The sequence below is a fragment of the Oncorhynchus clarkii genome, chromosome 2 (genome assembly GCF_045791955.1).
Source record: "Oncorhynchus clarkii lewisi isolate Uvic-CL-2024 chromosome 2, UVic_Ocla_1.0, whole genome shotgun sequence".
NCBI lineage: Eukaryota > Metazoa > Chordata > Actinopteri > Salmoniformes > Salmonidae > Oncorhynchus > Oncorhynchus clarkii.
This window is the reverse complement of record NC_092148.1, coordinates 93636326-93648883: the sequence shown is the minus strand read 5'-3', so window position 1 is coordinate 93648883 and position 12558 is coordinate 93636326. Positions and strand designations below refer to the sequence as shown.

Below are 12558 nucleotides of genomic sequence, written 5' to 3'. Positions count from 1 at the left end.
TTGATGAGACCAAAAAATATATACCAAATTGTCCGTTTGAATTGGGAAAAATCCGTTAATTTGAATATTTGAATGCATGGTTTTGGTCCATGCAGAAATTAACAACTGGACACTGGCCAAAACAATCACCGCCACTCAAGTCAGTCACTCGATTCCTCTAAACTATGTAATCATAGCATTTTACACAGAATATTAACTTGTTTTTTCCTTTTACGTTATAAACTATATACATTTTTTTTCATCGTGCATCCTTTTTTTTGCCCGGTATATTATCCGCCCAAAAGGTTGTGGCTACATTCTGTGGTCATCCGGTCTGGTACAGTTTATGTCTGGTCACACACACACACACACACACACACACACACGGACCTCAAACTCTCTTGCAGTTGCAAAGAACTACTGACACAGAAAAGATACAAGAAGAAAACAAAAATTACTTAACCTGATAGTTGAATAAACAAAACAAAACACAGCAAACACTGCTGGTATCGATTCCTTTTCAAAATCGCCATTTATTCCGATTGTCCTGTCATTCTATAAAGGAGGACCGCCGTTCCCCATCGTGCTGCGAGCCTCCCTCAAATGACGAATGACACCAGTGCTGAGAACTCCTGAGACAGACTCCGGCTGAGACCCCACCCCCCTGACGGCGCATGCGCTTCTTGAGCCAAGCTTTAATCGTGGGGCGCATGTGGTGGGTTTCCACTAGTGGTTCCCAAACTGTGTGGCGAGGGGTCTGCGGGTCGGCCGCGGGTGTGGGCAGGAGGGAACCACTAGTGGAAACACACTACATGTATAGTACCAGTCAAAAGTTTGGACACACCTACTCATTCCAGGGTTTTTCAGTATTTGTACTATTTTCTACATTGTAGAATAATAGTGAAGACATCACAACTATGAAATAACACATATGGAATCATGTAGTAACCAAAAAAAGTGTTAAACAATTTAACAAACATTTTATATTTGAGATTCTTCAAAGTAGCAAACCATTTGCCTTGATAAATAAAGGTTACATTTTAAAAAGTTAAAACAATTGCTTTGCTTTGCACACTCTTGTATTCTCTCAACCAGCTTCATGAGGTAGTCACCTGGAATGCATTTCAATTAACAGGTGTTAATTAATTTGTGGAATGTATTTCCTTCTTAGTGTGTTTGAGCCAATCAGTTGTGTTGTGACAAGGTAGGGCTGGTATACAGAAGACAGCCCTATTTGGTAAAAGACCAAGTCCATATTTTGGCAAGAACAGCTCAAATAGGCAAAGAGAAACGATAGTCCATCATTACTTTAAGACATGAAGGACAGTCAATACGGAACATTTCAAGAACCTTAAAAGTTTCTTCAGTTGCAGTCACAAAAACCATCAAGCGCTCTGATGAAACTGTCTCTCATGAGGACCGTCACAGGAAAGAAAGACCCAGAGTTACCTCTGCTGCAGAGGATATGTTCATTAGAGTTAATTGCACCTCAGATTGCAGCCCAAATAAATGCTTCACAGAGTTCAAGTAACAGACACATCTCAACATCAACTGTTTAGAGGAGACTGAGTGAATCGGGCCTTCATGGTTGAATTGCTGCAAAGAAATCACTACTAAAGGACACCAATAATAAGAAGAGAATTGCTTGGGCCAAGAAACACGGGCAATGGACATTAGACCGGGGGAAATGTGTTCTTGGTCTAATGAGTCCAAATTGGAGATTTTTGGTTCCAACCACAGTGTCTTTGTGAGACGCAGAGTATGATCTCCCACCGTGAAGCATGGAGGAAGAGGTGTGATGGTATGGGGGTGTTTTGCTGGTGACACTGTCTGGGATTTATTTAGAATTCAAGGCACATTTAACCAGCATAGCTACCACAGCATTCTGCAGCTATAACGAGATCCCATCTGGTTTGAGCTTAGTGGGACTGTCATTTGTTTTTCAACAAGACAATAGCCCAACACACCAACAGGCTGTGGAACCAAGGAGAGTGATGTAGTGCTGCATCAGATGACCTGGCCTTTACAATCACCGACCTCAACCCAATTGAGATGGTTTAGGATGAGTTGGACCGCAGAGTGAAGGAAAAGCAGCCAACACGTGATCAGCATTTGTGGGAACTCCTTAAAGACTGTTGGAAAAGCATTCCAGGTGAAGCTGGTTGAGAGAATGCCAAAATCGTCCAAAGTTGTCATCAAGGCAAAGGGTGGCTACTTTAAAGAATATAAAATATATTTTGATTTGTTTAACACTTTTTTGGTTCCTACATGATTCCATGTGTTATTTCATAGTTGTGATGTCTTCTCTATATTCTACAGTCGTGGCCAAAAGTTTTGAGAATGACACAAATATTAATTTTCACAAAGTCTGCTGCCTCAGTTTGCATGATAGCAATTTGCATATACTCCAGAATGTTATGAAGAGTGATCAGATGAATTGCAATTCATTTCAAAGTCCCTCTTTGCAATGTAAATGAACTGAATCCCCAAAAAACATTTCCACTGCATTTCAGCCCTGCCACAAAAGGACCAGCTGACATCATGTCAGTGATTCTCTCGTTAACACAGGTGTGAGTGTTGACGAGGACAAGGCTGTCATGATAATTGAGTTCAAATAAAAAACTGGAAGCTTCAAAAGGAGGATCATTGTTCTTCCTCTGTCAACCATGGTTACCTGCAAGGAAACATGTGCCGTCATCAATGCTTTGCACAAAAAGGGCTTCACAGGCAAGGAGTGTGGTTAGATTTTCGATTCCATTAGTCATGGTAATTAGGCTTCTCCAAGTTCTGATGCTGCTGATGGCAATCAGAGCTTGGAGAAGCCTAATTACCACGACTAAATGGTCACATGGAATTTGACTGCCTTCGTGACTTGTGACCGTCAGCGTGGCTGAAATACGTTCACCGCAACAGCCTTGCTTGTGCCCATAGAAAAATAGACTTGGTGTGTGCGCGCGTAGTGGCGACGCGGGGATGTTCCCCAATGCTGCACCATACGATATCCAACAATTGCTGGCATCACCATATATTTTTTAGATGTTGTTTATGGGTTTAGAAAGCAGTTATCAAAGACCAATGCGTTGATTTAAAAAAAAAAAAAAACTGGTGATCAAGTCCTTATATGAAACAGCTGCTCTGTTCGACCGTCGAACTTGCTAATTATGAAGTGATATTGACGGTGGTAGCCAATCAGCTGGCTTCCTACATTAATTCAGCTGTTGATTCAACCGGCCACCATGGACTTGGAGTGGCTATGTCTTTTGCCAAGGAAGCTCCTCCCTCCTCTCCCCTTAACCCTGTCATCCCTCCACCCTCATTCAATAACCACACAATAGGCTCCAGCTGTGAGGTTGAAATCAGCTGTGCTGTGGTCAGCTAAAAAAATAAATAATCCAATCTCTCTTTCTCTCTCTCTGCTCTCTACATAGGCAAAGATTTAATCTAGACATTTTGTCTCACCTTAGACTTGAGGAAAATACTTTATTTTATTGGTTTAATTATTTGTTTTATCCCCTTTTTACCATACCATTGCAAAAAAAAGCATGCCAAGTATGCTGTGAAATGGTGCGACCACCATTTGCCTCTTGCAGCGCGACACATCTCCTTTGGAGCGTTGGGCCAGTAACGTTGCAAGAGCAGAACCCCCGAGCTGACAATTTAAAAATCTGTCGTTCTGCCCCCTGAACAAGGCAGTTAACCCACTGTTCCTAGGCTGTCAATGAAAATAAGAGTTAATAACTGACTTGCCTTGTTAAATAAAGGTTAAATAAAACATTAAAAAAAAGGTTGCTTGTGAGCTTCAACTGTCAGTAAAGGAAAGTGTAAATATGGTCTTAAACACCCTGTCATGATGGAGTGTGCAGTGTAATTATATATTGATTAGAGAGCCGACCATTGATTGATTTAATCATATCTGCCCCACTTCAGTCAAAGCTCAAGACTAATGGTCAGGATAACGCTGTCCGATCATCTCTTTAGTATTCATTCATTTACAAATATGCTCTGTTTCAATGTAAAGGTTTCGTAATGCAGGTGAAATCAGTACAGGACCATCTGTTAAGGTTTGAATCAGAACCTCAACATCTCTCCTTTATGTTTTAATGCTGTGTAGAAACAGTTAAAGGGGTATTTGACTTTTAAAAATAAAATAATGTCATATTCAAAAGGAGTGCCTACATTATCCACCACCCTGTACAGTCCCTGGTGAAATCATTAAGACCTGAAGGTGCTGTAACTCACACAGTCCAATACTGAGCTGCTGTTTATATATCTGTTTATAGTATTGTATCATCCACATTCATTCCCTGGTCAAATCTGGCTACTTATGTGCCCTGAATGTTGGTGTTGGGGAGACTAATCTGAAAATATAGTTTACTAAGCTACCCATTACCTCACACCAGAAGAATTTAAGCTACACTAAAGCTACCCTTAAGAAAAATATAGTTTACTAAGCTACCCATTACCTCACACCAGAAGAATTTAAGCTACACTAAAGCTACCCTTAAGAAAAATATAGTTTACTTAACTAAAGGTACTTTGATAAAGTAATTTACAAAATCCAAAGTACTTTGTGAAAAAGTATCGTATCTCAATCTGAAACGTCATAGAATACAAAATTAAAAGAACAGATCTGGAGTCAGATGTTAGCAGAATGTGTTATTGAGCTTAATAGAGAAAGGGAAAGGGGGGGATACCTAGTTAGTTGTCCAACTGAATGTATTCAACTGAAATGTGTCTTCCGCATTTAACCCAACCCCCTCTGAATCAGAGAGGTGCAGGGGGGGCTGCCATAATCGACATCCACGTAGTTAGCTACACCGCTACATGGTAAAACAGTAGTGTGTGTAGTTCCAGTAGTTAGCTACATGGTAAAACAGTAGTGTGTGTAGTTCCAGTAGTTAGCTACACCGCTACATGGTAAAACAGCAGTGTGTAGTTCCAGTAGTTAGCTACACCGCTACATGGTAAAACAGTAGTGTGTAGTTCCAGTAGTTAGCTACATGGTAAAACAGTAGCGTGGAGTTCCAGTAGTTAGCTACACCGCTACATGGTAAAAAAGTAGTGTGTAGTTCCAGTAGTTAGCTACAGCGCTACATGGTAAAACAGTAGTGTGTGTAGTTCCAGTAGTTAGCTACATGGTAAAACAGTAGTGTGTAGTTCCAGTAGTTAGCTACACCGCTACATGGTAAAACAGTAGTGTGTAGTTCCAGTAGTTAGCTACACCGCTACATGGTAAAACAGTAGTGTATAGTTCCAGTAGTTAGCTACATTGTAAAACAGTAGTGTGTAGTTCCAGTAGTTAGCTACACCGCTACATGGTAAAACAGTAGCGTGTAGTTCCAGTAGTTAGCTACATGGTAAAACAGTAGTGTGTAGTTCCAGTAGTTAGCTACATGGTAAAACAGTAGTGTGTAGTTCCAGTAGTTAGCTACACCGCTACATGGTAAAACAGTAGTGTGTAGTTCCAGTAGTTAGCTACACCGCTACATGGTAAAACAGTAGTGTGTAGTTCCAGTAGTTAGCTACACCGCTACATGGTAAAACAGTAGTGTGTAGTTCCAGTAGTTAGCTACACCGCTACATGGTAAAACAGTAGTGTGTAGTTCCAGTAGTTAGCTACATGGTAAAACAGTAGCGTGGAGTTCCAGTAGTTAGCTACACCGCTACATGGTAAAAAAGTAGTGTGTAGTTCCAGTAGTTAGCTACAGCGCTACATGGTAAAACAGTAGTGTGTGTAGTTCCAGTAGTTAGCTACATGGTAAAACAGTAGTGTGTAGTTCCAGTAGTTAGCTACACCGCTACATGGTAAAACAGTAGTGTGTGTAGTTCCAGTAGTTAGCTACACCGCTACATGGTAAAACAGTAGTGTGTAGTTCTAGTAGTTAGCTACACCGCTACATGGTAAAACAGTAGTGTGTAGTTCCAGTAGTTAGCTACATGGTAAAACAGTAGTGTATAGTTCCAGTAGTTAGCTACATGGTAAAACAGTAGCGTGGAGTTCCAGTAGTTAGCTACACCGCTACATGGTAAAACAGTAGTGTGTGTAGTTCCAGTAGTTAGCTACACCGCTACATGGTAAAACAGTAGTGTGTTGTTCCAGTAGTTAGCTACACCGCTACATGGTAAAACAGTAGTGTGTGTAGTTCCAGTAGTTAGCTACACCGCTACATGGTAAAACAGTAGTGTGTGTAGTTCCAGTAGTTAGCTACACCGCTACATGGTAAAACAGTAGTGTGTTGTTCCAGTAGTTAGCTACACCGCTACATGGTAAAACAGTAGTGTGTAGTTCCAGTAGTTAGCTACATGGTAAAACAGTAGCGTGGAGTTCCAGTAGTTAGCTACACCGCTACATGGTAAAACAGTAGTGTGTAGTTCCAGTAGTTAGCTACACCGCTACATGGTAAAACAGTAGTGTGTAGTTCCAGTAGTTAGCTACATGGTAAAACAGTAGCGTGTAGTTCCAGTAGTTAGCTACACCACTACATGGTAAAACAGTAGCGTGTAGTTCCAGTAGTTAGCTACAGCGCTACATGGTAAAACAGTAGTGTATAGTTCCAGTAGTTAGCTACATGGTAAAACAGTAGTGTGTAGCTCCAGTAGTTAGCTACACCGCTACATGGTAAAACAGTAGCGTGTAGTTCCAGTAGTTAGCTACAGCGCTACATGGTAAAACAGTAGTGTATAGTTCCAGTAGTTAGCTACATGGTAAAACAGTAGCGTGGAGTTCCAGTAGTTAGCTACAGCGCTACATGGTAAAACAGTAGTGTATAGTTCCAGTAGTTAGCTACATGGTAAAACAGTAGTGTGTAGCTCCAGTAGTTAGCTACACCGCTACATGGTAAAACAGTAGCGTGTAGTTCCAGTAGTTAGCTACACCACTACATGGTAAAACAGTAGTGTGTGTAGTTCCAGTAGTTAGCTACATGGTAAAACAGTAGTGTGTAGTTCCAGTAGTTAGCTACACCGCTACATGGTAAAACAGTAGTGTGTAGTTCCAGTAGTTAGCTACACCGCTACATAGTAAAACAGTAGTGTATAGTTCCAGTAGTTAGCTACACCGCTACATGGTAAAACAGTAGTGTATAGTTCCAGTAGTTAGCTACACCGCTACATGGTAAAACAGTAGTGTGTAGTTCCAGTAGTTAGCTACATGGTAAAACAGTAGTGTGTAGTTCCAGTAGTTAGCTACACCGCTACATGGTAAAACAGTAGTGTATAGTTCCAGTAGTTAGCTACACCGCTACATAGTCAAACAGTAGTGTGTAGTTCCAGTAGTTAGCTACACCGCTACATAGTAAAACAGTAGTGTATAGTTCCAGTAGTTAGCTACACCGCTACATGGTAAAACAGTAGTGTATAGTTCCAGTAGTTAGCTACACCACTACATGGTCATTTTAAAAAATTAACTATTTGAAAACACAACCTAGATTTGAATTCAGTTCAACTACCACCAAGCTACATCAAAACAAAATTAAATTACTAGTTGAACTTTATGTAGATCACTACTCCCCAACACTGCTAAATGTTTTGTAAATTTGATCTTTATTTAACTAGGCAAGTCAGTTAAGAACAAATTCTTATTTTCAATGACGGCCTAGGAACAGTGGGTTAACTGCCTGTTCAGGGGCAGAACGACAGATTTGTACCTTGTCAGCTTGGGGATTTGAACTTGCAACCTTTTGGTTACTAGTCCAACGCTCTAACCACTAGGATATCCTGCCAAATGGCACTGTGTGGAATTCATATAGAATTGACCAATATCGAGAGCAAGGAGAGATGAGTGTGCAACTTTTTTCTTCGTGTGTGTATAGTTTATTTTCCTTTAGTCAGCATCTCAGGGAAGGGGTGTGTTCTTTATTGCTCTATGTCATTGATTGGACCACATACTGCTTAAACAACACTGTCACTGTGTGGAGGCACAGCACAGTGACAAGGCTCCTCACTCTCAGGGTCAAGAGTCAGAGGTCAGGGGTCAGGCTGGGCAAGGTCATGATCAATAGGAGTAAAGGTCATTAACATGTTATAAATATGGTGAAGGGCCTGGGAACGGAGAGACAAGACCAACAGACTTCTTCCTGATTGGTCGAGGGGATTTGTGTGGGGGAAGAGGAAGGCTCCTCCTCCCCAGTTACCCCAGGAGCCATCCAATGGGCTGACTTGACCTTTAACCTTTTGATGTGTAGGGGCTTGAGGTTGACCCCCAGCTCTGCCATATTGTCAACGCAAAAGAACAATCGGATACAACATCTACAGAGCATTCGGAGAGTATTCAGACCCCTTGACTTTTTCCAGATTTTGTTACATTACAGCCTTATTCTAAAATGTATTTAAAGAAAAATGTTTCCTCATCAATCTACTCACAATACCCCATAGTGACATCACAATACCCCATAGTGACATCACAATACCCCATAATGACATCACAATACCCCATCATAACAAAGCACATTTTTGCAAATGTATGAAAAATAAAAAACTGAAATATCTTATTTACATAAGTATTCAGACCCTTTGCTATGAGACTCAAAACTGAGCTCAGGTGCATCCTGTTTCCATTGATCATCCTTGAGATGTTTTTACAGCTTGATTGGAGTCCACCTGTGGTAAATTCAATTGATTGGACATGATTTGGAAAGGCAGACACCTGTCTATAGAAGGTCCCACAGTTGAAAGTGCATGTCAGAGCAAAAACCAAAGCCATGAGGTCGAAGGTATTGTCAGTAGAGCTCCAAGACAGGATTGTGTCGAGGCACAGATCTGGGGAAGGGTACCAAAACATTTCTGCAGCATTGAAGGTCCCCAAGAACACAGTGGCCTCCATCATTCTTAAATGGAAGACGTTTGGAACCACCAAGACTCTCCTTAGAGCTGGCCGCCCGGTCAAACTGAGCAATCAGAGGAGAAGGGCCTTGGTCAGGGAGCTGACCAAGAACCCGATGGTCACTCTGACAGAGCTCCAGAGTTCCTCTGTGGAGATGGGAGAACCTTCCGGAAGGACAACCATCTCTGCATCATTTCACCAATCAGGCCTTTATGGTAGAGTAGCCAGACGGAAGACATTCCTCAGTAAAAGGCACATGACAGCCCTCTTGGAGTCTCAGACCATGAGAAACAAGATTCTCTGGACTGATGAAACCAAGATTGAACTCTTTGACCTGAATACCAAGTGTCACGTCTGGAGGAAACCTGGTACCATCCCTACGGTGAAGCATGGTGGTGGCAGCATCCCTACGGTGAAGCATGGTGGTGACAGCATCATGCTGTGGGTAGTTTTTCAGCAGCAGGGACAGGGATACTATTCAGGATCAAGGGAAAGATGGAAGGAGCAAAGTACAGAGAGATCCTTGATGAAAACCTGCTCCAGAGCGCTCAGGACCTCAGACTGGGGTGAAGGTTCACCTTCCAACAGGTCAACGACCCTAAGCACACAGCCAAGACTCCTCCTGCGTAGGAGTGGCGTCAGGACAAGTCTCTGAATGTCTTTGCGTGGCCCAGCCAGAGCTCGGACTTGAACCCAACTGAACATCTCTGGAGAGACCTGAAAATATCTGTGCAGCAACACTCTCCATCCAACCTGACAGAGCTTGAGAGGATCTGCAGTAAAGAATGGGAGAAACTCCCCAAATACAGGTGTGCCAAGCTTGTAGCATCATACCCAAGAAGACTCAAGGCTGTAATCACTACCAAAGGTGCTTCAACAAAGTACTGAGTAAAGGGCTTGAATACTTTTTAAAATAAAAAAAATAAAAAAATTGGCCAAATTTCTAAAAAAACTGTTTTTCCTTTGTCATTATCGGGTATTGTGTGTAGATTGATCGTGGGGGAAAAAACGATTTAATCCATTTGGGAATAAGTCTGTAACGTAACAAAATGTGGAAAGGGTCAAGGGTTATGAATACTTTACAAATGCTCTGTATAAAGAAAAACATTTAATACTTTGGATAAAATTCATTGCAAAAAAGACAAGGTATTTCTGTTAGTTCCTGTTCATCGTAGGGGACACTGAAAACCTTCTCAGTAGGCTATCATCAATAGTGTTGCCACTTGAGGCCAGTTGTTCATCAGTACCATATCTATGCGTTTGAAATAGAATACAGTGGATCTGTGTAGATCAACGTTACCATTTAGAAACGAAGCAAACACAATCAAGAGCAACATTCTATAAAAAAGTTTATTGGCTTTTAAAACCACTTTAAAAATCTCACCAGTGAGCACTTTCCATTGAAAAAGAAACATTACCGTTTTTGTTTTGGCCATATTAACAAGCTACTGTACATATGACACAGTACTCCAGACAACAACAGAGGGAGGGAGGGAGCTTCTTCTACTGGTAGGAATGAACAGGATAGATACGAGTCAAACTGAGTTGGTACTGGCTCAGGGTCAGTCGGAACTCACAGCGAGTCACTGCTAGACGGAACCTTAGAATCATAACAAGTCATTCTAATTCTATAGTTGGAACTTGTGTAAATCTAAAGATGGAGATGCATTTTCCTTCATTCAAAGATTAAATTCAAATATCAGTGCCTTATAGTATAATGCCACAAAAATCAATACATTTTTGTTAACAACTTCTTTCTTTTACAAATGCAAAAATAAAAAGAAGTATGCAAAAAAATAAAAAATAACAGTCAGTCATTAACGAAACATAGAGAATTATCTTAGCTTATATTAAGTAAACAGCCCACAATGTAAAGTAATGTAAATTACTGTAATTAAATTAACTACAGTAGCAACAACTGTAATTAAATTAACTACAGTAGCACTACACAGAACCTGCCCAACTTACTGTAATTCAGTTAACTACAGTAACACTGCCAGTGAGGTACACAGAACCTGCCCAACTTACTATAATTCAGTTAACTACAGTAACACTGCCAGTCAGGTACACAGAAGCCGCCCAACTTACTGTAATTAAGTTAACTACAGTAACACTGCCAGTCAGGTACACAGAACTTGCCCAACTTACTGTAATTAAGTTAACTACAGTAACACTGCCAGTCAGGTACACAGAACCTGCCCAACTTACTGTAATTAAGTTAACTACAGTAGCACTGCCAGTCAGGTACACAGAACCTGCCCAACTTACTGTAATTGAGTTAACTACAGTAACACTGCCAGTCAGGTACACAGAACTTGCCCAACTTACTGTAATTAAGTTAACTACAGTAACACTGCCAGTCAGGTACACAGAACCTGCCCAACTTACTGTAATTGAGTTAACTACAGTAACACTGCCAGGGAGGTACACAGAAGCCGCCCAACTTACTGTAATTAAGTTAACTACAGTAACACTGCCAGTCAGGTACACAGAACCTGCCCAACTTACTGTAATTAAGTTAACTACAGTAGCACTGCCAGTGAGGTACACAGAACCTGCCCAACTTACTGTAATTAAGTTAACTACAGTAACACTGCCAGTGAGGTACACAGAAGCCACCCTTACCATAACAGACAGTGGTTGCGCCCGAAATGGCACCCTATTCTCTATGTAGTGCACCGTATAGGGAATAAAATGCCATTTTGGTAAGCACTTAAGAATACAAAGTAGTAAAATAGAAATGATCAACACAGTCATTACAGTCATTCATCAACATAATGAAGCATGTCGGTTTTTAAAAGGGTTTTTAAACATGACATTTTTCCTCAAAATGTAAGATTATATTCTCGTGGATGAGAATGATTAAATCTCACTGAGATTATTATTATTATTATTAATGCACATGTTTGCTACAAGATAATTATAGTAGAGTCATTATCTACATGACATTTCATAAAATGTTCACTTTCTTTCTTATCTTAGATCATAAAAAATATTCTGTGTATTTTTTTGTTGTTGTTGTTACCGGGGCCTTCGTTCGTCATTCCATCGTTACATTTGTCCATTATAAGGTTTATGTGACAAAGCTGTGTTTCATATCATAAACATGTAGTGAAATCAAAGGGAACTTACAAAGTTTGTCTGTTGAGAACAGGGAACCTCATTGTCATGTCTTCCCTCATTGACATGTCTTCCCTCATTGTCATGTCTTCCCTCATTGACATGTCTTCCCTCATTCACATGTCTTCCCTCATTGCCATGTCTTCCCTCATTGACATGTCTTCCCTCATTCACATGTCTTCCCTCATTGACATGTCTTCCCTCATTGACATGTCTTCCCTCATTGACATGTCTTCCCTCATTCACATGTCTTCCCTCATTGTCATGTCTTCCCTCATTGACATGTCTTCCCTCATTGATATGTCTTCCCTCATTGACATGTCTTCCCTCATTGACATGTCTTCCCTCATTCACATGTCTTCCCTCATTGTCATGTCTTCCCTCATTGACATGTCTTCCCTCATTGACGTCTTCCCTCATTCACATGTCTTCCCTCATTGTCATGTCTTCCCTCATTGACATGTCTTCCCTCATTCACATGTCTTCCCTCATTGTCATGTCTTCCCTCATTGTCATGTCTTCCCTCATTGACATGTCTTCCCTCATTGTCATGTCTTCCCTCATTGACATGTCTTCACTCATTGATATGTCTTCCCTCATTGACATGTCTTCCCTCATTGACATGTCTTCCCTCATTC

The 12558-nt window shown here is 40.9% G+C and overlaps 1 protein-coding gene across 1 annotated transcript in view; it reads right to left on the bottom strand.

Moving 5' to 3' along the window:
- The window catches only part of LOC139378565 (protogenin B-like), a 49453-nt gene extending 48941 nt beyond the window's left edge, over positions 1 to 512 (bottom strand). The window contains exon 1 of the mRNA XM_071120856.1: positions 443 to 512. Coding sequence (XP_070976957.1) covers positions 443 to 512 — 70 coding nt within the window. The remainder of the gene's footprint in view (positions 1 to 442) is intronic.
- Between the last annotated feature and the right edge of the window lie 12046 nt (positions 513 to 12558).